The sequence below is a fragment of the Penicillium macrosclerotiorum genome (genome assembly GCF_028827735.1).
Source record: "Penicillium macrosclerotiorum strain IBT 26536 chromosome Unknown utg000003l_segment0_segment0, whole genome shotgun sequence".
NCBI lineage: Eukaryota > Fungi > Ascomycota > Eurotiomycetes > Eurotiales > Aspergillaceae > Penicillium > Penicillium macrosclerotiorum.
Window position 1 is genome coordinate 5,565,183 of NW_026643083.1, and position 25,508 is coordinate 5,590,690.

General features: G+C 53.4%; 9 protein-coding genes across 9 annotated transcripts; 5 read left to right on the plus strand and 4 right to left on the minus strand.

Annotated features, from left to right (window-relative positions):
* Positions 1-133: 133 nt before the first annotated feature.
* Positions 134-1,077, plus strand: N7462_004911 (phytanoyl-CoA dioxygenase family protein; the record flags this gene model as incomplete). The annotated part of the gene is made up of 2 exons (XM_057076636.1): positions 134-289; positions 361-1,077. The coding sequence occupies 2 exons, from the start codon at positions 134-136 to the stop codon at positions 1,075-1,077; spliced, it is 873 nt and encodes a 290-aa protein (XP_056936141.1).
* Positions 1,078-1,492: 415 nt separating this feature from the next.
* On the minus strand, positions 1,493-3,136 carry aglA (putative alpha-galactosidase; the record flags this gene model as incomplete). Its single annotated transcript, XM_057076637.1, has 1 exon — positions 1,493-3,136. The coding sequence occupies one exon, from the start codon at positions 3,134-3,136 to the stop codon at positions 1,493-1,495; it is 1,644 nt and encodes a 547-aa protein (XP_056936142.1).
* Positions 3,137-4,880: 1,744 nt separating this feature from the next.
* N7462_004913 (Zn(II)2Cys6 transcription factor domain-containing protein) lies at positions 4,881-6,582 on the plus strand (the record flags this gene model as incomplete). Its single annotated transcript, XM_057076638.1, has 3 exons — positions 4,881-4,955; positions 5,186-5,696; positions 5,741-6,582. 3 exons carry the CDS (start codon positions 4,881-4,883, stop codon positions 6,580-6,582), a joined length of 1,428 nt encoding a protein of 475 aa, XP_056936143.1.
* Positions 6,583-7,185: 603 nt separating this feature from the next.
* Positions 7,186-8,691, minus strand: N7462_004914 (class I SAM-dependent methyltransferase; the record flags this gene model as incomplete). Its single annotated transcript, XM_057076639.1, has 3 exons — positions 7,186-7,440; positions 7,510-8,229; positions 8,653-8,691. 3 exons carry the CDS (start codon positions 8,689-8,691, stop codon positions 7,186-7,188), a joined length of 1,014 nt encoding a protein of 337 aa, XP_056936144.1.
* A 1,642-nt stretch (positions 8,692-10,333) lies between these two features.
* On the minus strand, positions 10,334-13,617 carry N7462_004915 (uncharacterized protein; the record flags this gene model as incomplete). The annotated part of the gene is given in 4 exon segments (XM_057076640.1): positions 10,334-12,091; positions 12,201-12,725; positions 12,798-13,113; positions 13,130-13,617. 4 exon segments carry the CDS (start codon positions 13,615-13,617, stop codon positions 10,334-10,336), a joined length of 3,087 nt encoding a protein of 1,028 aa, XP_056936145.1.
* Positions 13,618-18,275: 4,658 nt separating this feature from the next.
* Positions 18,276-19,118, plus strand: N7462_004916 (putative mitotic spindle checkpoint protein (Mad2B); the record flags this gene model as incomplete). The annotated part of the gene is made up of 1 exon (XM_057076641.1): positions 18,276-19,118. The coding sequence occupies one exon, from the start codon at positions 18,276-18,278 to the stop codon at positions 19,116-19,118; it is 843 nt and encodes a 280-aa protein (XP_056936146.1).
* A 2,216-nt stretch (positions 19,119-21,334) lies between these two features.
* N7462_004917 (uncharacterized protein) lies at positions 21,335-21,790 on the plus strand (the record flags this gene model as incomplete). Its single annotated transcript, XM_057076642.1, has 1 exon — positions 21,335-21,790. One exon carries the CDS (start codon positions 21,335-21,337, stop codon positions 21,788-21,790), a length of 456 nt encoding a protein of 151 aa, XP_056936147.1.
* A 415-nt stretch (positions 21,791-22,205) lies between these two features.
* Positions 22,206-23,123, minus strand: N7462_004918 (WD40 repeat domain-containing protein; the record flags this gene model as incomplete). The annotated part of the gene is made up of 1 exon (XM_057076643.1): positions 22,206-23,123. One exon carries the CDS (start codon positions 23,121-23,123, stop codon positions 22,206-22,208), a length of 918 nt encoding a protein of 305 aa, XP_056936148.1.
* A 1,169-nt stretch (positions 23,124-24,292) lies between these two features.
* Positions 24,293-25,462, plus strand: N7462_004919 (uncharacterized protein; the record flags this gene model as incomplete). Its single annotated transcript, XM_057076644.1, has 1 exon — positions 24,293-25,462. One exon carries the CDS (start codon positions 24,293-24,295, stop codon positions 25,460-25,462), a length of 1,170 nt encoding a protein of 389 aa, XP_056936149.1.
* Positions 25,463-25,508: the final 46 nt, after the last annotated feature.

Sequence of the window (25,508 nt, forward strand, 5' to 3'; positions counted from 1 at the left end):
TTTCCCCATTCTCGACTCCATCTTGAAATCCTCCAGACTCCCCAGACTTCTCAGGCTCTCCACATCCACCCTGGATCTTTCCTCGTCCTCCACCACCTCATTCCGCCCGAAGAGTCAAGGCCATCACAAAAACATGACCACCGCAACCCCCCACCTCGACGCCCTCCAACGCGACGGCTTCGTCGTCGTCCGCAACCTCCTCACCCCCACGGAAGTCGCCCACTACCGCACCATCGCCACCCAAGCAACCGCCCTCGCCCGCACCGGCACCTGGCCACACTTCCGCACTGTCCCCAAGCAATTCCCCCCTGGCCCAGCACCCCGCCCCCCGCCTCAGAAGGCGGCATTTGGGGTGTGCAGCACCTGCTGCACCCGTCCATGCCCGGCCGCGACGCTTTCGCCGCCTGCTACTTCTCGCCGTCCATTCTTGCCGTCGCCGAAGAGCTCATGGGCGTGACCTCGCTGAGCCCCGCCAGCGAACCCCTCGTCCTCGAGCTCTTCAACCTGCTCGTCGCCCCGGAGACGCGCGACTTCGAGCTGCGCTGGCACCGCGACGACATCCCCGAGACCGTCGCCGGGGACGAGGAGCTCGCCCTGCTCGCCGCCAAGGCCCCCGGCGGCCGCCAGAGTCACTGTCAGTATAACCTGGCGCTGTGTGAGGACATGTCGCTGGTCGTCGTGCCAGGGTCGCATGCGCGCGCGCGCACGGAGACCGAGCGTGCGGCCGATCCGTACCAGCCCGAGTTGCCGGACCAGTTGGTGGTCAAGCTGGAGCCCGGCGATGCGGTGTTCTACAATAGCAACATCTTGCATCGTGGGGTGTATCGCGCGAAGGAGGCCGGGGCGGAGGAGTCGAGGCTGACGCTGCATGGGAGTATTGGATTGAAGGGGGAGGAGGGCGAGGGGGAGGCCGAGAAGAAGAAGGTCAGGGCGACGGCGGTGTTGCAGCATGGGGTTGGAGCGTGGGTGCATCGTGACGATGCGGCGTTTGGCTTGGGAGAGAGAGCCGAGCGGATGAGGGCGAATCTGGTGGCCATGGGGACGGGCGAGGGGGTAGGGTTCTCGTTGCAGGGTTGAGGCGGTTCCTTTTTTGATGAATTTGTGGAAAATGAATGAAGAGAGCCAAAGACGAAACGACTTGTATATTTGTTTTGCATGGAAATCCGAGGATTGTTATCTATGGGATGGTCGTTCTTTCTGGATGGGACTGCTTGTTTGTAGTATAGTTGAATGCATTGTTAGAATAATCAAGAATGAAGAAGGAAGATTGAGCAGAAAAGGGCTGTGCTCTTGGAAGATGGAGGGTTGAGTATGATCAAAGTCTTTTGATATACCCTGAGTAGGAACCATCGGAAAATTCGGAGTACAGGACCTTGAGATTTTCACCTTTATATAAAGATTCATGTATCTACTTATCTATCTCTCCACAGACCTCAAAGAAATATATAGTCCTGAACCTCCCCTCAATGTATTCCTCACCCTGAATCGATGCTTATTTCTTACCAGACCCCTCCACAATATGAACACCACTCGGCAAACCCAATATTTGTCCGCCCTGACTTAGTTCACAAGCGACGAGCGCAGCTTGTCCGTCGGACTCCGTCAGACAGCCTCCGCGCGCATTTTGCACGTGGCCAGTGATGAAATGGGACCAGTTCGTGCCGGACCCACCCTTGCAGGGTAAAAGTGAGAGGTCTCCTTTATCGTTGACAGCTAGACACTTCGTGTCCTCCGAGAGCGGGCTGATCGTCACCTTGGAGCCCTGGCCGGCGACGTGCCAGACCTGAGTGTCGGCGGCATTGCACGCCCCAAAGGTGGCCCGGGTCGAGGATGCGGTCAGACAATTTCCCGAGACCGTGCTGAGGATCATGCCGGTTGGGGTAATGCCGGTGCAACCACGGGGAGGGGTGATGCGGTAGACAGTCGTGGCGTGGCTGTCCAGTTTGATCTCGACGCTACCGCTGATCGTCGAAGTGCTGCCGTCTACGAGCTCACGGGAGCGGTACTTGCATTTCGGATCCAGGCCCAAGTGGGCCACGGGGATAGTGATCTTTTCGGTGCTGCTGCCGCGGTTCAGGACCGTGAGCAGCCGGTCTCCGTTCGCGAGGGAGCGGGTGAGGACATCGAAGTTGCTATCGCGGCTGACGAGTGCAGCCTGCTGAGCGAGAGAGTCCTGATCAACGGCAATGAGATCCTTGTTACTGAGGAACTTGATGTCGTCGCTAGACAGGCTAGGAATGTACGCGCTCAGGATGAGCGGCGCACCGAACGACGCCCACAGAGCAAAATGCGAGCGCTTCTCGGCATCTGTCAGACCCGGGTGGTCGGGGATCAGGAAATCCGGGTCATTGTAGTATCCAGGCTGCTGGTAGCGGACGACAAGGGTATTGAAATTATAATTCACCATGATACTGTCCCAAGCGCTCCCTTCACCGACGTACACTAGGACGTCATCCGAATGCCGGGCCAGCTCACCGTAGTAGGGAATCCAATCCATAACCATGGCCCACTCGGTCTTATTGTCAGAGAAATACGCGGGAGCACTCTCTGAGAAGATCAGTGGTTGGGCCATGGCACTCAGGATTTGGTGCCACTGCCCGTAACGGACCTTGTACTCATCGCGCAGTGAGCGACCATCCTCTGCGTAAACATTGCACCCGTCCAGCTTCAGGTAATCAATGCCCCAGCTCGCAAAGGTATCGGCATCTTGCTGCTCGTACCCGTACGAGCCCGGATATCCACCACAGGTGGCATTGCCCGAGTCCTCGTAGATGCCGAGATGGAAACCATGAGCATGGGCGTAGTCAGCCAGCCACGGGATGCCATGAGGGAACTTGGTCGTATCCCACTGAAGTGACCCGTTGGCAGCTCGGTTGTGGAGCATCCAGCAGTCGTCTAGGTTGAGGCGGTTATAGCCCGCATCGAGAAGACCGGTCTTTACCATGGCCTGGGCGGTATCCGTAAAGAGAGTTTCGTTAAGATCGCACTCGAACCGGGCCCAATTGTTGAAACCCATCGGCGGAGTCGGCAGCAGCTTTGGGTCTTCCACTGAGGCGTGGACGGGGAGCCATGGGAGCATTAGGACACTCGCCATGAACGCCGGTGTGACCCAGCTGGTGGTCGATGATGTTCTCATCGTGCGTTGGTCTCCTTGGGATGCAATTGATAACGGATGTTGTTTACAAAGCAATTGGAAAAAAAGAAAAAGAAATCGCGACTCTCAAGGTATCTTATACCAATCGGAGAAGTACTCTCCAATGAGGAAACACGGACCGAGGGGGCAGTACCCCGGCAGAAGAGGGGAAAGTCATTTATACACGACTCCTCGCATACTGCAAGAATGTTTGCTTGTCCGGTTCCCCGCACCGGAGATGTACCTGTAGATCGACGAGATCATACGTCGCTAAGTAAGAGTGGTATTCTTGAATTGCGACGGTGGTATCGTCGATAAGGCCGTTAATTAAATCTTTAAACGTGTCCGCCAGGGCCAGCACGAAAGACGCAAGTTCTATCGTCGATCAGGTCCGATCAGCAGCATTTGCTAGCAGATCGGTACTGGGGCCCTGTGAGGTACTTGGAGGTACTTCAGCCAGAGAGCAGAGTAACGTAGTTCTGGAGGTACCTTGGGGGTTTTCAGGCCCGGGAGTTAGTTATTCATCATTAACTTGTTAGTGGCCTCATGCTGTTATCGCTGTGCACATTTCTCAGTTCTCGTCGTTGCCCCAGCGCCACGGGGCCTGGTTGCCCGGAGCCGCTCTTGGACAGCTTGAGCTTGCTCAAGTATAAGCACATCGCACGTTATCCTTTATGATCATTGATATCGATAAGCCCGTAGGCTCTGCAGGATGAAGTTGGCTGGATAGACATGTTCCCATTGGAACTTATATGTATATGGCCTGCCCGCTACTTGGGGCGGGGCAGGGGAGGCCCGAGAATGCTTAGCCCTGGCAGAATTCGGGTTGGCGATCGACCTCAGTCCACTGGCCCACCAGGTTCCAGTTCTATTTGCGACCCCGAACAGGCAAGACAAAAAGCTTGACAGAATCCGATTTTCATGGGGGAGGGTTATAGAACAGTATTTGGTGGATGGTGATTGCATCTTTGGCAATGACTTTGTCCCAATTTGTTTCCCTCAAGATTCCTTCCTATTGGGGACCAGCTGGAAGTGGCTTGAGACGGATGGATCACATTCGGAACGGCCGAGTGGAGCTTGGCCCTGGGCAGCTTTGGAACCTGGATGTTCCTAGGGGCAGTGGGAGGCCAACGAGGAGGCCAAATACGGTGCTCGAGTGGCTGAAGGCCGCCGGACAAACCGACTAGGCGGCATTTGCAGCGTGGCACAGCCATCTCCCAGCGCTGTGGTTAGTAGCCCACACACATGATGCATGCAAGATACGCCAGAAAGAGGCCCGCAGGCGATGTAAGTTCGACTACTTCAGCTGAACCAGGACTGGACTCCGGGGTACCGGGACTCCATTCGTCCTGATCCCTGGCGAGCAATTGGGGGTTCCTGGTTCGAAAAGATCTCTGGATTCCTAGCTGGGTTGAATATTTGGATCTCGGCCATGTTTCCCGCGTCTGGGCTGAGCGAGTGGGAGTCCTTGGTTCTTGGTTGGTCTGGTTGGATCAAATGGAAGTGGAGCCGTGCCGAAAAAAGGGCCTTGGGCCCAGCGGTTTTTCGTCGCCAGGTTCGTGGGTTTGGCTGGCTGGTCGGCGGGGGGAAAAGCGGCGATCAAGTGAGACGGAGAGTTGCCGTGGGCGTGGACTTGGACTTTTGGGGACGACTTCATTGAAATAAAGTCCCGGCCTTTCCCTCGTGACTTGAGGCCGTTCAGCAGTTCTGAATCTACGACCTCACGAACCCAAGACCCTAGGCCAGCATGCCCCCCACTGATGCCAAAACAAAGCTCCGCCCGCAACAATCCTGTCTAAAATGTCGCGAGCGCAAAGTGAAGGTATTTGCTACCCGCTATGACTGGTCTACGATCCCAATGCCTCCCGATCTTTCTCAATTTCGCATCCGATCCCATGCCGCATTCCATGCAGCACCCCACCAATACATAATCCGTCTTCCCCTCGTCCCCTCATGAAAAAGCAAAGACAAGCTTGGACACCTGCCAATTCCACTCCTCAAACAGCATTCCTTCTCTCCTATTCATCGCTAACAACAAGCCTCTCCTGCTAGTGCGACCGCTCTATCCCCTGCCATGCCTGCATCGTCCGTGGGCTTGAGGCTGAATGCACTTACCTGACTTCCCCCGAAGACCGCGCCCATATCAGCCAAGCGGAGATTATCGACCGCCTCCGCCGCGAAGTTGCCCAGCTGCGTGATCAACTAGGCCAGGCTTCGCGACGCCCGAGCCCCGGCGCGCGCAGTGCCAGCGACCGCAGCGCGTACCGGCGCCCTGAGTACGCGGGCTCGACGGGCTCCGCGGAGCATGGGGACGCGGTAGGAGGAGGGGGGCAGAGTTGGTCCGGATCCTCACCGTCGTCGACGACGACGACAGTGGCCGGGTCATTGGCGGTGACGAGCCCCGGTAGTACGGGTAGCGAGAGCGGCGCCGGGTCTGGATGTTTGGGGCGAGGGCAGTCGCCGTATCAAGCGTCGCTGGGGTATCCGGTATCTACAGCGGCGTTTGGAGGTGCACCGATGGCGGGTCCGGGTTTGGGTGAGTCCGGGTCGGCATTTGGGAATTGTAAGTGCGTTTGGTTCGGGAAGGACTTTGGGACCTTGCTCCAGACATGTCCGCTGGCACTTCCTTCTTCTATCATATGTCGTCCTGCCTAGTACTGACGGGTTTTGTTTCAGATCCCATCGACAATGCAACGGCCGCGCAACGTCCTGCAGACAGCATCCCGGCCTTTGTGGGCCACATGCCTGCTCCGATCTCTATGCACGGACTACCGCAACAGCCGCAATTGTCGCATCTATACGGAGCCGGGGACGGGATGAGCCCCGGCTATGATGGAAGCATTGTGCATCCCTACATGCTCGATTACGGGAATTCAAGTCTAAACACCGATCTGAACATGTATCCAAATCTGAACCTTAACCGGGAGGACCACGCGCGCATCGTGGCCGATCACGACGCGGCCCATGCTTACCAGCACCCACATCAGCAGACGTGGGGCGCCGATCCAGCAGTACCAATGGGCCAGCATTTCGCAGCGGTGCAGCAAGCGTATCCTTACCCAGACGCAACGTATTATTCCACATCTATCGATACGAACCATCATCACAACAACTTCGCCCCCGCAGATCCGAGCAACGATTCTTCCGGGCCATCCTCACACACCCCACCTCTCGGTCCAAACCAAACTCACATCCTCAACCCAAATCATGCTCCATTGCAGACAGAAGCACCTTTAGCCCAGACCCTAACGGCCCAGATTTCGAAATCCTGGAAGGGGGCCGACAAGCGGGATCTTCTGGAGACAATCCTCGAAACCATTGGCACCTGCGACGAGGAGCGCGTCGCACAGGTCGTTCAGGTCGTGCGCACGAGTCATACACCCGAGGAAGCCGTCTCGGGCATCTGCCACGTCCTGGGCATCGGGAGTGGACAGCCGTCGCCCACTTGAATGCGGCGGGATGTTTGATTCTGGCTCTGATTCTGATTCTTAGCGTTGGCGATGATTCAATGAGCGGAATGCGGAATTGCATATTGCGGGCTGGTCCCGTCATTCGGTGCCGGAGGGAGTTTTGATTTTAAGGGGGGACTGTGCCCCCATTTCGCGTTTCGGAAACTGTCGCTGGCCTGGCAGCTCCTATGATGTTCATGACCGTTGATGTTCATGCCCACGCTCACGATCCCATACTAGATTTCGGTAGACCGTTAGATTCATGTGGCGAGGAGGGAAACTTCGATAGACCCCGTCGTCTAGTAAGCAAAGGCCATGGTTTGTCGTGGTTGAGTCCATATTCGAATATCCATTCCATCTTCCACTTCCTCCCATTTTTTATGCCTGGCTTCGATTTTTGCGGACCGTAATTAGGAAAATGGTCTAGTACAGAACTATATGTCTGTATGCGTAAGTGTGACAGGGGTGATAATCATCACGTCGCCTTTTAGTCGTCATGCTGGGTGAAATCGGGAATCCAACGCCCGATTCTCGAGAATGTGTACCGCCGGACACCCGTGGAAAAACAAGCGGGACTCGAAACCCTGATTCGTCTCAGGACGTCTAGCTATGGCCATTCGGCTCGTCCAGCGGTTTCTGGCCATAGACAAAATGGAAGAGCACGTAGAGATGAAACCTAGAGCTCACCAACTCTGCGCGCACCTTGTCCATATACTCCTGGGCGTCCTGGAAAGAGAAGCCCAAGATCCGAGTGAACAAAGCAAGCGTATACGGCTCGACCACCTCAAGAATGGTGATTCTGCCCACGCGTCCAATCTCCTTGAGACGTTGGTTTTTGGCCCACCCGCCGACGGGACACTATTGCTTGTCAGTCAGGAGCCGGTACATCACAAGCACTGGGAACCTCCAAAAGGCTAGGAATCGAACCTTGTAAATATCATCCGAGACGTTGACGAAGCCCTGCTCCCTCATCCACTGCGACACTACAGGCGCCACATTCATCGGCTTTCCGAATTGTTTACTCGCCTGGTTCAGCTTGGTTTGCCACTCCATAATAGAAGTTGCACGTTCGTGAGTGCCATCGTCGGAGAGCACAATAGCCTCAAATTCCTGGGCCTCAAACCAGCCGCCGGGCTTAAGATGTTGGAATGACTGGCGTAGCAGCCTAGGCCAATCGCCGATGCCGCCACCCATGCTGCGGGCGTGGATATAGTCGAAAGGCTCGGTGGGTGAGAAGGTCCAATCGCTCTCAGCGTCATCAATGAAGAAGCGGCAGTTGTGTGGGGCCCAGGATGGCTGAATTGGGCTCAGGTCCGTACCAATTACTACGGCGTCTGGGAAGTCCTCGGCCATCTCGATGGCCCATTCGCCGGTGCCAGTGCCGACATCGAGGATACGATTCGGGGGTTCCGGCGAACGCGTGATGGGCGCACGATGAAGGTCACCCCCCGAGAGGAGCTTGAATAGGTGGTGCATCAGGGCGAGGCGTTCTTGCTCTTCCTCGTCATTAGGGAAAGGATATTGGCCGTGGCGATAGGCATGATAGCGGCGGCCATTTTCGTAGCTGTAGTCGCGAACGGAAGATGCAAAAGACAGATTGGAACCCACGAGGGATTGGGTATCAAAGAGTGAGTCGTCATCGCTGGTCTTGAAAGGGAAAAAAGGAAATGTTAGACTGAACTTGGAAAAATCTTGGACTTTGTAAAAAGAAAAAGCAGGACATAGAAAAGTGGGTAAAAATAATGAGAAAGGGGCGGAGAAGGGCAAGTGAAGAAAGGTAAAGATCTATGGCAGTCAGGATACAAATCGCGAATGCAGCGAAGTTGCAAGTGCGGAGAGTGACGCCGTGTGGGCGTTTTCAGGCATTCAGCCCGAGGAGGGGTCGCGTGGCAAAAGAACAGGCCACAAAAGCGAAGGAACGAGAGTGAGCTTCTGATGTTGCAGCGGTATCGTCATACCAGAGTGTGGAAGAACAAGATTTACGTGACATCGCAACCCCACGCACCGAGAAACATCAAAAAAGGGTGCTACAAAGGCAGAGTGGAAAAGAAGTACAGCCAGATCACTTACATCGATTTGAATCCGCTCGAAGGGATTTGGTTGAGACATGTGTGTGTCTATCAGAGGTGACGACCGAGGTGGAGGGGGAGGGGGAGGAGAAAGGTGGTGAGCGGAGTGGCGGGAGGAACCCTCGGTGTTGAGAGTCGAGGGAGGAAGATGAGCGAGCGAGGTGACGGAAAGAAGAAGGTTCCCGCAGTGATGACGAAGGGGAAAGAAAAGGTTGAAGCTATCCCGGTAGAGAAAACAAGGGCGAGAGGGAGGGAAAAAGGTCAGAGCGTCTTTGTCCTGGGACTAACCGCCAGAACGGCAAAACAATTCAACACCAGTCGAGTGGGCAATACCGAGAGAGAGGATACTGGGAACCCGGACGGGCGGGCCTGGAAGGTGATCCATCACACGGGGACTGAGGGAGGGGGAGACTCAGCGACGAGACCAGCGTATTCCAATCGGAACCCATCAGCATTCCTCTTCAGAAAAGTATCAATGCAGACGACATGGGTATTGGGGGAGACCAGGGTGTCCCATCACGGAAGCCCCCGCAACTTGGAACCTCCCGAGGGGCTGGGTTTCCTCACCCATGTCGGGCACTAGTCCCGTTCTCCCGGCGGGAAGGGGGATGGTGGGTGTCGATTATAGAATGGGAGATAAAAAAAAAAGGCGACTTGGTCGGTGCAGGATTCTGGCGGCCCGCTGAGAATCCCTAGAAATTCAAAGTACATGATCGTGCTAGTGAGCCGGCGTCAGCCTGTCAGCACATGGATAATCGAGACGAGCAACAGGAGAGGATAGAGGTATACCCTAGCCCCTCAGGCTCTCGTCGCAATGCTTTGTAATGTCGACTTGCAGGCCATCCCTGCCTTCGAACTGATTTGGGACCAGTGCGTCGGGCTCGCGTCCCCACATCGACGGGGTTTGACCTGGTTGGTTGGTTGGTAGAGTTGGGTTGAAAAGGTATTGCGGTCTGCGAAGCGGCGAAGAGGGGCTGGACGCAACGTGACTCGGTCGGCCCCGTGACTGGGGCCGATGCATGATTCAAGGGGGAAAAGTGCGATCCATCTGATAACTGGACTTTACTTTCACGAGCTTTATAGTCTTTCTTTCTTATATGTTTATAATCGAATCTGTGCGATAGTTTCCTTCTTCTACGTTCTTGCGGCAATTCTGGATCCTCCCAGGAATTTACCAGGGGTTCAAATGCAGAGCCATGCTGTACGCTTCCCGCAGCCTGTGACCCCGGGTCAAAGCCTCCAAGCATCCATGGGTGGGTGCGGGAACGGATCCACCTAAGCAAGGACCTTGGGAATCCTGCAACTTGATTGACTGGAACAAACAGTCGGGGTCTGCGTAATGGAGTCGACTAGCGAAAACCCATGCCTCTTGACAGCGCATAGCATAAGCATAAACGCTGGATTTAGTGAGGCCCGGGACGATCCCGACATATACCGAAAGAATGTCAAACATGTGTATGGCTGTATGTACTACGATAGTATCTCGAGAAGTCATTTCACCAAGAGAACGTGTTCTCTTTCAGAACAAATGTGAAATGGAGAAGCAATTTGAAGAGATTCAGATACTCTCTATTGAATATATGGTGCGATGGGACATGGGAAGAAAAGACGACCAAAGTGTGAGAGATAGAGAAGGAAGGAGACGGCCGCAAACGAAGGTCAGTCACCGCTCGTATCAGGCTCTATCCCAAGCTCTGCAGCTTGCCCTGCTCATCCGCGGTCAACGCGCCAAATAGTTCCGCAAATGCTGGTTGTTGAGATGCCCGTCGGAAAAAATCGACCAGGAATGCCTGGGTTTCATCATCCCGCCGCCGCACTCCAAACACGCCCTCCGATCCGCCCTCTCCGAAACTCATCAGCTGTTGTTTAGTCATGCCCAATCCGAGATCCAGAATCTGTCCCGGAACATCCTCCCAGTCGTCGTCGCCATCGTCACTGGCAGCATCATCCAGAGCTGCGGCCTGCGCGGCATCCATCGCCGCGTTGCCGGATGCTGCAGACAGCTCCTCCACCAGCACCTTGACGATCTTCAATGGCGCTGGCACAGTCGTGAAGCGGTCTGGATTGGCGCGCGCCTGTGAGCGTGTCTTAATGCGGCCCGTGTCCTGGATGATCAGGTCGCCCTTGACGGGAACTTCGGCCAGGCGGGGGTCTGCGAGTTCATACAGGCGGGCGAGCGCGAAGATATTTTGCTTGATTTCGTCATAGCCGGCGAAGTTGACTGAGTTCTCAAGCCACTTGCTTAGCACAACAACCAATCCACTCTGTCCGCCTAGGTTCACCTGCGCCAGGAAGTCGACCACTTCTCGGGCGCTGATCAGAGTGAGTCGTGCGAACACTAGGATCAGACTCTGGATGAATTGAGCCTGTTGTGCCGTTGCTAGTCGCTGAGCTACGGCTTGCAGAAGCTGAGGAAGATACGGCCCCAGGCGCTCGGAGCCTGCGCGTTCCACTAATTCGGCGGCCAGCTGGCCAACTTCGGTCGCCGCGTTGTCGTCCACGGCCGGGCCCAGAAGGCGGTCGATAATCACCAGCACTACCTCAATCGCTTCCTTGCCAGACTGGGGATCCCGCCAGGCCAAAAACTGTGCAAAGTCATGGGAAAGCATGTGGCGCACTGCCTCAGTCGCGGGCCGAATCAGCTCGGCCTCGTCCGAGTCCAGCAGTAAACGGTTGAGCTTGGGCATAACAGTCTCGACAAAGCCAGCAGGCATGGGCTCCAGGCTGCGCTCCGCTAGGGCCCGGAGCAGGTCCGCGGCAAAGTTAGTCAAAGCGTTTTCCTCAGTCAGATTTCCAACGTCAATGGCGCCCATCAGGCTCGGGAGAACCCTCTCGCAAAGGCGCATGTATGCATCGGGTCCATTCTCGGCGATTTGATCCACGATATCCTCGAAGGCTTCGGTGACAGTCAGAGTCAGCTGGAAGTTCTCGGCACCGCTGCTGGCAATATTGAAGAGCACATCGATCGCAATGGATGACAGAACCACTGAGGGGTCAGTCTTGATGGTGTCGCGGAGGGTTTCCGCTAGTGTCACTTTGAGATCGTCACATTCGGCATCTTCGCGCAGGTCGTGCGCGGATACAAAATCGGAGATGGCTGAAATCACTGTGACCTGGAATGGACGAGCCACGTTCGCCGGCAGGGACGGCAGAAGATCTTGCAACACTCGGATACAAGCAACCCTAACTACTTCGGCGGGATCTTCGGCAATTGCCTTCAGCGCAGCCTCCAAGTAGGATGTGGTAGTCTGCTGGAATGCCTCGCCGGCAACCTTGGCTAGGGATCCGGCCACAAGATAGCCGCGTGCACGCAAAAGCTCCTGCTCCTGCTGCATAGCGTACTGAACAAACTGGGTGAAATGATTCGCGAGATCGGGGGATATTTGTTGGTCGTCCTCAGCAAACTCGCGTAGCAGGGAGTTGAGGATATAGAGGGCTGCCTCGCGGGGTTTCCAACTAAACACATGCCAGAAGTTAGACTTAATTCGAAGAAGGGTTTGAAAAGACAGCTGGAAAATGAGGAGAAGACAAAGTTACAACATACGAGACAGAGGCATCGGTGAAAAGAGTATTCATATAGGTCAGAACGCCTTCGGCGGCCTTCTCCCGCAGCCAGTCAGCGACTTTGATGGCCAAATCGCCACTGCAGGTTCGGGGGGTATAATTGGCAGTAACTGATGTCTCTTCTGATAGGAAAAGATTCACATCGATCTCCCATAGACCCTCTTCTTCAGTGGTAATCTGTGCATACGAACTAGCGAGCTTCATGAGCTCTGGCAACCAGCTCTTCGCACTTGCAGCACCCTCGGCATTCTGTAATTCTTTTTGCAATTCTGCTTTGACTGGGGGTGCTTTAAGTAGAGTTTGGATAAGGTCTAATTCCTCCAGCACGAGGAAGTCGAGCGAGTACGGCAGGCCGTCCACATCTTCCAGGCGGGCCTGGCGTTCATCCTCAAGATAGAAATTTTGATAAACGGGGAGGACATTGGTCAGCTCCGTCCACACAGTTGAGAAGTAGGCCGGGCTCTGGGCAGTCAGGAGGGTCGGGAAGACCATGCGGATCTTCATGAGAGTCTAGCGGGAGTAGAAGTTCATGTTAATAGGCAATCCTAATGGAATGGGAGCCCCACGTATGCTCAATCCTACCTTGACGATTTGGAGCTTCAGCGCAATGCTTCCGCGCCATTGTGATGCAACCTCGCCTTGCTTGTTAGCCTCTTCTTCGCTAGGTGGCTGAGGCAGAGGCGCTTTCAGAATCTCCACAAAGAATGGTGACCACCCGCCTAGCAACTCATCCACGAACTGTTTAATGGCAACCTTATGTTGCTCCAGAACCATCTCGAGAGTGTCGAAGCAAGAACGGAAAGCTGCCACGGCCAGGGCTCGCAGGATCGGCCGCCGCGTTTGGGATGTAGCCACGGCGAAGAGAGGAGGAGACAAGATCGCGGGCAACATTGAAAAACTGCTCCTCGCCGAACCCGGTGTCAACCAGATCCAGAAGCACTTTCAAGGCGCCGTGCAGCGCGCTGTCACTGGTCGCAGCGTCATTGATGATATGCAGCAGCGAAGGCAGAAGCTCTGGCCAGTCATCGGGGAAGTCTGCGCTCGCGATCTTGCTGACCGCATAGCTGGCCGACGCCTTGACCTTACGCTCGGGTGTCTCAACCGTTGTAGCAAGCTCGAGAAGTGCGCGGCGAATCTGTGCCTTGTTGGCGTCGTTGACGAGGATCTGGCCCTTGAACTCGTCGAGGTTGGGCGACCAGGTGGCAGCAATGAAGGTGCGCAAGACGGAGAGGGATGATTGACGCAAGTTGACAGGGACAGATTCGTGGGAGGCAATGGCAGTGAGGGAAATGGGGAATGATTCGTTCGAATAGAGCTGTTGCAGTTTGGCTTCCGCGGTCTTTCTCGTGTCCGCCTGGGGCGACTGTGTGTCGGCCAGGAGCGTGAGAAGTTCCTGCTCCATTGCGGGCTAAGAGCGGGGCTGTATGTTGTCAATTAGCCACCAGCAGGGTTGATGGAGAGGGATGGAGAGGGATGGGAGAGAAAGAGGCCCGTCTTCAACGAAGATAGAGATCAATAAGTTTTGCGCGCGGGCGCGATAAGGGGACGTTAAGCGCTGGGAGGGGCAGAGGCGGTCAATCCGAGCGATTCGCCGCGATCCATCGAAGGGGCCATGTTGGTGTAGGGTGTAAGAGCAGCAATTGATTGAGCATGGACCTCATCAATTCTTTTCACTTCTCTTTGTATCAGTTTCTATCTCTAAATGGACACTATTTACTCTATCCGCTCTGATAGGCCCTTGTTTGAAGCCGCGGGGTGGTTTCTGGTGCTCTAGAATGTACCTCACCGACATGACAGAGACCATCTTATATACAAAGTACACTACAGATCAAATGGTATGAATTTTTCATAGCTGAAAGCTTTGTCTTGAGCTGTTTCACACATTGAGCGTCTCTGAGTCACCGGACGTCGTGCCTCGAACGGAGTCTGAACCATTATTCATCGTAGGTCCCATTTTTAGGTCAATGAGACGGTCTACAGACTAGCCGATCGAAGTGATCTGCACTCATTCAGGGGCCAAGAGATGGCCGGTGCGAGTAATATGACTTTCATCAAGATTGACCATAGGATCTACGATGTACATGATGAAAAAAAACCCCCAGAGTCTGCTGATCTTGGTACATGCTATAATTCACTGTCATATCTCACTTGCCGTTGGCTGTCGAGTTTTTGCTTACTGTATTCTGCCATGGCCGCTAGCTCCAGTGATGACGAGTCAGTAATACTCTCAGAGGCTGGTCATACTGATGGGAGGCCACGGCATCCCCGAGGCTTCTCAAAGTTCTCTAAGATTGCTCTAGTGATAGCGATTTAAGACGACACTGAAGCATCAAATGAAAATCACATGACCGTGGCATCGATACCGAATTTGTATCGTATACAGCTAGGTATTTTGTTATGCACTTTAGATCTGTTTTTCACAATATACTAATTGTATCTTTTTTTGTGAAACATTCCAGAGAACTCATAGATAGGACGGAAAAGGCTAAACCCGGACCAACACACACCTTCTGAATAGGGCCGTGTATCAGATCATGGAGCAATGGGGCGAGGGAGGGGGGGGCTTTCGCCTGTTTGATGCACGAGGCATAATTTCAAATGCTTGTCAAACCAACTGAAAACGTGTCACGCCGCAGCAAGGCGTGTCCAGTCTGGGGATTCATACTCTATGTGGCCATGCGGAGACTGATGGCGTAGAAAGTACGTTTCATGAATTCCGCCATGTATAGTCCAACGGAGTATTGAGACTCTTGAGGGCTCCCTTGAGTCAGGCAGCTAGTTCGCGACTGACAATGAGTAAGACCGACAAATGACAGATTAACAGAACCCCAGATCAGATGGCTGCCTGTCAGAGATAAATTGGGGCTTCGAAAATGACCCATTCCCTCTGCCACCGCATACTGGTCTGACCGAGTGGATCGTGATCTTTCGGAAAGGAAGCCCCAAGGCCCACCAGGCTCAAACTTCTAGTTAGCCGAGACAGTTGACTGGGGAGGTCCATTGATGGTCTTGAACATTGGAGTTATTCACGTCTTGATTATTATTCTTCTTCTTCTTCTTCTTCTTCTTCTTCTTCTTCTTCTTCTTATTAGTCTGATAATAATTTTCTCAATATATATATAGATCTATAGATCTTTATCTCATATGTGTGTATTTTGGGCATTTACTCTTGGTACCTGATGCCTTTTGGCTCTGTCGAAGCAGAGAAGCTGAATTGGGATTCAAGCCTGTATCGCGAAGTGTATCGACACAGCTATGAATCATTCGAAATTTTGAGAGGGGATAGTGGGACGAGAAAGAAGGGACGGAAAACGGACTGGCCCCTCCATCTCCATGATCACCGGCGAAAGACGGCCGACGATCATTGCTAAATCGTTGGTGGCGGCGGTGACCGTCATACAATAGAAACCCATGGAAGATGACGATTGATAATCCAAGGGGCACGGAAGTGAAATCCTCGCTGCAGGGCCGACTCAATCACGAAGCCCATGGCTACCCGGCAGACGGGGGGGGGGGGGGAAAGGGAAGCCTGGGGGATCCTATCCAGGTGCAGCGGCCGCCACTGCCGTCAGAGCTGGAAGATCATCGGGGCCTGTAAAGAAAGGGCGGACTGTCGGAGGGAAAGACCTGTAACGCAGCGTCCAAGGTCAAATGGGGCCCGGAGGCCATCCGCGGCGCCTCAATGGCCCAGGGGCCCTTACCGACGCGGTACGGGTGTGTTCCCGGTACCACGTACTGTCCTGTCCCCCCCACCAAGACTCTCTTTTCCCCCCAAACTTCCCGCGACCTCTCCGGCCTTCAACGTAAATCGCGGTCAATACCGCCATCCTCCGAAATCGACCCGTGTTCTGGGGTCGCGCGCATTGGGAACTACAGATCTCTACCGTACCCCGTCGCGCCCTAGATAACTCTTATCGACGATTGTGAGGATGGCCTTCTTCCACTCTAAACGGTCCAGGCTGACAATTGAGCCCTGCGAACAATCGAAACCCATGATAGCCTGAGATAGTGAGGAGGCTTGGGTTACGCAATGGGATGGATTGGGCAGAGCGACAGGCGGGTATATACGGAGCCTTACTGCGTCCAGTTACTAGTGTTCCTGTCCTCCAGGAGGAGCGGCGGCGGGGACGGAGAATTCGGCAACCTCAGAGGCTCAGAGGTTCCTAGTGGAGTCGGACACAAGAGAAAAAAGGCTGTGGTATCCAGGTACACACACTACAGAGTCCGCCGACCGAACAATACAGAAGCGGTGGCTTGAGATTTCTACGATCGATACGGTTCCATCTCCCCCTTGTAGCACCTGGGGTTTTTTTCTTTTTTCTTTTTCTTTTTCTTTTTCTTTTCTTTTTTTTCTTTTCTATTTTTTTCCTATTTTTATTATTTTTGTATCCGGCTCTATATGCAGATTCGGATTTGACATCTTTGTTTCTATACCTCGCGATAGGAATGACGTGCCTCTTTTCCCTCTGTGCTGGCTCCAGACCGATCAACTGATACTACGCGGCGTCGTTGGCCCCGGGCGTTGGGTGGCAGATAAGCTTACATCCACAAAGCATGGGCTTCGGGCGTGGCTTGCTGCTCGACTATACCCCGTCAGTTCTTGCAGCGCTCCCAAGGTTGAGCTGTGCTTAGCCTGGGCGGATTCTATGGTTCCCTGGCTCCGTTTGGCTGGCGCATTTTGTGTTGCTGTTCCACCTCTCTGCGGCACGCTTTCTACCCAACGTCCTTCATCTGGCTTTTTCTTTCCCGCTTGCGATGATCGCCCCTCTCCTCAGTCCCATCATCCCACCGAACTAGCTCGGTGGGGAAGAAAAAAAAGAGGCAAAAAGGGCAAAATCCTGTGCGGTCGGTGCACCCTCATAAAAATATGGTACCCTATTTACCTGGACATTAATGCTTCCTTCTCGGACCCTTTCATCTTTGGGAAACCATTTTCCCTTTCTGGTTGATTGGAACTATGTATCTAGATGATATACTTGGATTGGAAACAAAGAACCGACATCCCCATCGATACGGTGATAGAATTAAATGCACTCCATATGGCACATCCTTGCGAGAGCCTTGTAGAAGAAAAACCAAAGACGGTCGTGGTGAAGCACAGGGTGGGAGCCCAAAAAGCAGCAAAGCGAGGTTCTGCAGGGCCAACCCATGACGCAACCACGTGACGGGAACCGTGACTTCCACTGCCCGTCGCCTTTTCCACTCCTGCTTTTCCCCTCGAAGCCACCGGGGTACAACCGTGAACTCACCTCCACGCATCCATTTTATCTTGGTGTCTTTCCGGCACGACACCTTCGCTCTTCTCGACCGCACTTCAGGCCCCTCGACCGACCGAGCGGCCCCTTCTCGCCAGGGTTTCACCATTCCCCCCTCCTTCCTCTCGCTTTACGCCCCTCCTCGCCCTCTCTCCCCTCTCTGTCCAAAAAGACGACTTCTTAGAAAGTGATACGCTCGTTGTGGGACTGGAGGCTCAGCACTACGGATTATATTGTCAACCCTCCCTCATGCTCTGAGGTTCTGCATTCTATCGTTCTGTCCACCCAAGCGTATGTATTGCCGTTTTCCCTCCTAATAAATACCAATTCCGACCCCCTCTCCGTCCCCCCCCCCTCTCCACCGCCTTATATCAACACACACACTACTACTCTTTACCATCACCACCACCACCAAAAGTCCCTTCTCCCCACCATCCCCTCTTCCCCCCCCCCTCCATCACTTCACTCCAGGATTCTTGCATTCGGACTCTCGCTGCCCCACCGCTTGGAATTCTATCACACATTTTCGCGACCCGTAACGTTGACCGGCGTTGGCGTCGGAAAAAGCGGCCCCAAAAAAACCTTGATATCATCATCACCAGCCTGATCCCCTCCACCCACCACCACCACCACCACGATCTTCGCGTTGACCGATGAATTTAGAAAGGCAGAGCGATGATTAGCTTCAGGGTGGAACATCATTCAGATTCTTCGAGACTCCGTCAAGATCACCCTTACCGTGGAAACGACCTTGGATCGTTCGACGGCAATGCCAATGGCCAGTGAGACCATTAGTACCACCACCATGACCACTTTCTCCGCCCCGGTCCCTGCTACCAGATCGCTGCCCACCGATCAGTCAGCGTTATCGGCTTCCTTCACCAGCTTTCTCACCGTCTCGGTTCACCAAATACTTTTCTTGCGCTCCGTTTATCCGCGCGCCACTTTCCTCCCAGTGCGGGCATATAATTATCCCGTCCGACAATCCCGCCACCCCAAAGTGTGTGACTATATCAATGATGCGTCCATTGCAGTCGGGACAGAGATCTTGAAAGGCACAATCACCGCAGTCAGTATTATCATTTCATCTCTCCGCACAAACCAGCCCCTCGAAAGATATGCCTTTGATCTGTCGGGCTTTCCCCGTGTTCCAGCTGGAGAGGTGAATACCAAATTTGAAGGCAGAAATGAAGATTCATCCAGTCCAGGTGCGCCGGGGGGCCCCGCGCCGACCTCGGTCGACCTTGAGGCCCAATTCCGAGCCTGTCTGGCTCGGCTGGCATCGGCCTGCGCCCGATTGACCCCGCTGCCACGAGATGACGAATTCAGCTTCACCGTATGCATCGAAGTGCGTGAGGATGCCTTGCCTCCGGCGGGCACCACCAATGAAGAACAAACATGGATTGTGGCCGAACCGGGCAAGGTGCACCTACGATCCTGCACCGCCCCCTACTCCGTCTCCAAAGTACGGAATGGCGAGCCCCAACAGCAACAGCAGCCGCCGCCTCACCCACCCTCGAATGGCCGGGCGAAAACAGTACCCGTACGACGTGTGGAAGCAGGGGAACTACGGCTAGAGTTGTGGGTGGAGGAAGCACGGCAGAAATTTAATGAACCGGTGGACTTGGACTCAGAGCAGCCGCCTTGAACAAACCTTTCCTGCACAAGAAAAAAAATTGGGAGATATATATGTGTCAAGCCTGGTTTTGGGGATATGTTATTCGTCTGTTTTTACCTGTCCACACCCCACTCATCCCAGTCTCATTCTCGATTTAGCGTGACCAATGATCGAACATACATGATGGACAAGGAAATTTGGAATTGCCGTCCGCAAGAAAAGGGCGCAAATATATAAAACGGGGAGCGGACAATTTTTGGGACTCGCATGGCATTTACTTACATAGATCAGGTTCATATCTTTCCTTTTTGTGACTCCTTTTTTTTATATTCCTTGCCAGCTTTTCACCCTTTTTTTTTCTTTTTTTCTCTGGTCTCAATTTTGATCCTTCTACCTTCTTCACGTTCCTTCTTTTTACCCTCCTTTCTCACCTCACCCTATTTTCCCACACAAATTTCACGTTGGCGAAAGTTTCTCCCATCTATTGCATCTCCTCGTGCTGATCACTGGGTTTTGACCCTACTCGCTGATCTTTTTTTTTTGCTGCGGTCCGGCCTTTTCATTTCCATACCATTTACTTTTTTTGTATTTCTTTCGTCTCCTTTGTTGGAATTTTTTCAACTACATGATTCTCTTTTTTCTTAGCCAATCCAGTTATCTAGCAACTAACTAGTTTCCGAATGTCTTCACGCTTCTGGACTTTCTTTGCACGCTTCTGTTTTCTGTTTTGGTTTCATTTGATCCATTGTGCCTTTCTTTCCCCTCTTTTCTTCCACCCTTTGCTGTCACCATGAATTTTGTGGACTGTTGTGTTTGGAACTGGGTGTCAGATGGCCAAGTAACGTTCCTGCATCCTTTTCATGATTTCTTGTTGGTTGATGTTTTACCTAGCCTCTATTGGTGTCCGACCAAGACTCAAAAAGGGACAGGCTGATGCAAAATTATAGGACATCCTGCATTGGCTTTGTAAGTATTGTATAGCTCTGACATATATGCGGTATAGGTAATGGATCTTGTTGTGAGAAAGACTTATGCATACAGAAACTGAGAGCTCACTTCACACGATATGCAATATTGGTCGTAAGCATTATCCCGATGAACTAAAATACCGACTGCAGCAACGAGAACGTGCAGGGATGGGATGGGTGTATACTAGACTTGAAGAGGCAAATATTTCTTCACTAAGATAGAAACGCAACAGCTTATACCCCTCATGGACTAGGGAAGAAGTGACGTCGACCTCATTGAACCTCAAATGATTGGGCACAACCATGTTTTAGATGCGATGGGATTTGGGTTTTGTACCTGCTTGGGACATATGACTAATTCAGGCCAAATAGACAATACCGTTGCTTCTTGAAGTATTATATTACATTAATTACCCCACTTTCAGTCTAGAAGCTATCAATTTGTAAATTAACCCTTCATTATCGGTGCGTAAAAGACGTGCACCAAAGATGAGTGTATAAGTAGTTTACCAGTAAATACTTGTATTGCACTATGTTTCAAAATGATAGGTTTCAACCAATAAGCTGAAAGCTATAAAATACAAGGGAACCGTAGGATGAATGAAATGCTTTATATAGATGGGGTTTGGTTGGAGTATAACCGTATAGGATATTTGGGAATTCTTACTTCACACTAGGTTGAGTTACAGAAAATTTGAAGTGTAGCTCTTTGTGGAGATTGACGCCTTAGGGATATATAAACATACCCTTGGCAGTCTACATACCCCAACATAGCCTGCATATACGAGGACCTGCGCCCAATCGTTACGGAGACCCTTAAGAGCGCTCACAAGAATCTTGTTTTTGATTGGTCTTCATTTTCTTAGCTCACAACCGGCTTCACCGAACCTTTTTTTTTTTTTTTTTCTCTATCAGCTGGAGTTTGTCTTCCTCTTTCTTCTCAACGACTCGACATTCATTGGGAGACGACTAGAAAAGCTATTGGTAAATCGTAACGGATATAGGCAGCTGTTTCACTTCAATCACCTTTATGTTGGTCTTTTTTTTTTTGATTCTGCCCTTTGAACCTTCCAGTCTAGATCAATATCCATAACCTTTATTATTTACCTGCATCATGCTGCTCTTGATTTTTCTTTATCAGAGAGCAGGTATAAGAGGCATGTCCGTAAGTCTCTACCTCCATCACCATGAATTACGACCTTAAGGAACCTAGCAGAAATCTGTCATTTCCTCTAGCCCTTGACAATGGATCGATCACCAGCCTCACAGCATTCAACCATGTCGCAACCAGGCTCTTCACCCATCTCTAGATCCTCCATGCTGGATAGCCAGATTCGTCGCAAACATGTTGGTAACGGCTCCTCTCCAAGAATTCCTTCAATGTGGAGAAACCCAACCCCCCACGACCAATATCCAGCCTATCGGCCCCTGCCTGCCTCATTGATAGCAGGCAGAACGCTGACCGAGCAACCCCAAGAGCTTGATGGTCGACCAATTCCTCAGACCAGTGCTCAGTATCACGCTGAGCCCGAGCGTTTCCAATGGCAACCTGAGCAGCAAGCGTCGGGCCCAGGTATACCGGCCGGCTATGTGCTGGTTCCGCAGTGCATTGGTCAGTGGCAGTCAGCCTACTTCCCAACCCCGGATGGCCAGTACCAAGTCCGGGTTGTGTCATACCTGGAAGCCCTCATCCCCATCGCCCCAGGGCAGGCGCAGCAGCCCCCGGAGTCTTGATATCTGCGTACTTTTTGATATTTGCATTCATATAGAATATTCTTTACATTTGTTTTCGTGTTTTGTCTAATTAAACCTGCTGAATTTTGTAAAGAACTGATGTTCAAGGCGTAGACTCCACTATATTTTGGGCCAAGCACTGCAGTCTTAGCTGTTTGTAAGGGTTCGTCTCGGCTGAAAGTTTTCCGATTTGATACCATGGTTTTGTGTCAGTCTCCTTGGTGGCGGAACAGGCCAAGCTTACTTACTGCTAGGATGGGAGAGAGAAAAAGAGAGATAGAGTGAGAGGAAAAGAGAAAAGTATAGGAACAGTAGTAAAACGGTGTCTTTGGTAAAGCGTGGATCCATCCACCTGCGCTGCAAACCCAGTAGGCGCATGGTGTATTATTCTTCCCTTCTAGTATTTCTATTCAAATCATAATTTCTCATCCGTTTCCCAGATCCGGACGGTCATATCATCAGCCGTCGACACCACAAGTTTTCCATCTAGGGAGAAGGCCATGGCACGCTCCCAGCCCGAATACCCTAGCGTGCTGCACGTGGAACCCGTACTGGTGTTCCAGAGTCGAATTGTTGAATCATCTGATGTGGTCGCGAGTAACGTGCCGTCTGGCGAGAAGACCACATCTTTTACCCAGCTTGTATGTCCCTCGAGGACTTTGCAGAGCGTGCCGGTTCGCCATAGCCGCGCCGTGCGGTCTTTGGAGCCCGATGCCACCAGAGTCCCGTCCGGCGAGAACGACACGGCCCGCACGTAGTCGGAGTGGCCTTCTAGTAGGCCGCAGGAAGCGCCGCTGTCCACGTCCCAGAGCCGGGCCGTGCAGTCGTCCGACGCGGACACCAGGAGCTTGCCGTCGGGCGAGAACTTGACGATCCGCACCCAGCCTGTATGGCCGCGGAAGATCTTCAGCGTAGAGCCGGTGCGAACGTCCCACAGGCGGACGGTGCGGTCATCCGAGGCCGAGGCGATGAGCTGGCCGTCGGGTGAAAAGGCGGCGGACCGTACGCAGCCGGAGTGGCCTTGGAAGACACGGGAGACGACGCCTGTGCCGATTTCCCACAGGCGGACGATCATGTCATCGGAGGCCGAAGCCACCCGGGTGCTGTCCGGGGAGAAGGCTACGGCTCTGACAGGGCCGGAGTGCCCTTTAAAGACGCGGTGGAGGGAGCCCGTCGCAGTGCCCCAGACTCTGACAGTGGTGTCGTTCGAGGCCGACGCTGCCATGGTGCCATCTGGGGAGAGGGCCACATCCCAGACCCAACCAGAGTGGCCCTCCAGGGTTCGGCGCGGCACTAGCTTGACATCTGGAGAGTTGGTGGTCGGAGTCTGCATTGGTGGCGGCAGTGACCCCCCTTTTCCTCGTTTGGGGGGAGGTCAACCCTCGTGGCCTGGTTGGGGGGCCCGCCAGACAGGGAGAAATTGTTCAAGAACACTTGGATAGAGTTGGTATTCTTCCCCGAGAGTTTATTCTGCAGCTTGTTTCAGCGGGGGGAGAGGTGATGCTCGCTGACGAAGAACATCCGAACATCCCACCTCCCACTGGCGCGCCCGCATAGAGTCCCTCCGCGCCGATGTCATCAGCGATTATGTAACGAACACCCCGTGACCCGATCATGCCCTACACCTGACCAGATCACCTGACCATTCGGCAGCCCTCTTACGTCAGTCGAAGTGGTGACTTCCAAATCACTGGCACTTGGTCCGTGAGCCAGCTAGGTGAATTCACCATTGGCGGCCGTTTCCTTTGGATTGAAGGCCCACCGACCACGCGAGAGCCGCTTTCTATCGCTTGCCCTCGGCCCGGTTGACAAAGAGAAACCGCAGAAGTGCTGAGTGTTCCAGGTTTCGCGTGCGGAGTGACAACCCCGGCCCGGATCGTGATGGAGAACGCCGACGAGAATGGGTGCTTGCAGGCGGGGTGATAGGCGCAGACTGTTGAGTATCGGAATCGGTTGGCGTGTTGGTGTCACCTATCAGGAGCCATTCTAGCGTCTCCAACGGACCAGAGGATCCGGCCGTGATAGCAGACCGTCGGAGACCCGTGGATGGACGTTGTTCGGCGGTGATCCACTCGGAATGCTTTAACCCCGGATTCTTTTTAAAGCTCGGTTTTTTTCCCTCTTCTCCTTCACCTGGTCTTCCTTCCATTCAACCTCTTGCACTGGCATCGGTGGACGGCGGAGACCTAGTCCGGGATTTTGACAGCTTGACATCTACTTCGGTTCCTCAGCAGCCGCAGCCTCGAATTTTATCTTTCTCTGCTTTTCCTCAACTTTATACCTGGGAACGAATTCCGATTGTCTTATTTCTAGTTGACTCCGCTATTATTCTTTATTCCATCTGCGGGGGTTCACAAATAACCAGCGGAACAAGTTCAAGGCCCCCACCATAACCCCACGGGATTGAAGATTGCCGTTTGCAGAGCAGCAACGACCGCTTAACACGGTCCCTCTCTAACAAGAGATCCACCAACTTTGTAGCTTTCCCCCTGGACACCCACGATGATTGCCGCAGAAGTCCCATCATCCCTACCAGCGGGAGACTCGCCAGATCTCATTTTGGTCCCCGCCACTCCAGAAGAGCGTCTGGCCACAATCCGGCTTAACAGTATCGCCTGGCAAGGCCCCCTGAGCCTCAACGAGTACATTGCCCGTGAAAATCACCTCTACGACCAGCGCCTGACCCGCGACGGTCTGACGTGCTGGGTCCTGGTCGACGGCACCGAACCCGCAGGCGAACGCACGATCCTCAGCTCCTGCGAGTCCTACCAGAAAAAGGCGCTACTCGCGCACGGCGGCCGCGTCGAGGATGTTGCCACCCACGGCGTGGGCAGCGTCTACTGCCGGCCTGAGTTCCGGGGCAAGGGTTATGCGAAACGCATGCTGGAGGAACTGAGCCGGCAGCTGGATACTTGGCGCATGGAAAAGGAGCCACGGGGCCGGGCGCTGTTCACCGTTCTGTTTTCGGATATCGGGAAGTCGTTCTATGCCCAGTTTGGCTGGAGGCCTTTCTTGTCATCGCATCTGGCGCTGCCGGCGCGGGCAAAGGACGCTGAGGCGAATGGAGATGGGCAGAGTAAAGTGAGAGATCTGCTGGCCCAGGATGTGGAGACGGCTATGTGCAGTGAGGCTGTCATCGCCAAGGAGCGCGAGCAGATGCGCTTGGCGTCGCAGGATTCGATCGTCGCGAAGGTTGCCATCTTACCGGACTTTGACCACTTTGTCTGGCACTGGGCTCGAGAGGACTTCTTTGTGGAGAATAAGTTGCCAAATCGTCCACTGCCGATGGTCAAGGGGGCGGGCAACGATGATGCCCGCGTGTATTGCACCTGGAACCGCAATTTTGCCGAAACGCCCGAAGACAATGTTTTGTATATTTTGAGGTGGGTCTACGATGACCCGACATCCCCGGAGGAGGAGCAAGTACTAGTCCAGGCGATGGCTTGCCTATTACGCCGGGCTCAACAGGAGGCCCATGAATGGGGTCTGAGCCATGTCGAGTTTTGGAATCCGACGCCACTCTTGCACAAGGCTGTGACATTGTTAGATCCCGAGGCTCAGATCGTGCATCGCGAGAAGAGTAGCATTTGTAGCCTGCGCTGGTCCGGCGAGGAGCAAGGGTTGGGCAAGGAGGTGGACTGGTTCCTGAACGAGAAATTTGCTTGGTGCTGATGCATGATATGGACATATCTTTCGGGTAATCTTTTCTCGGATAATT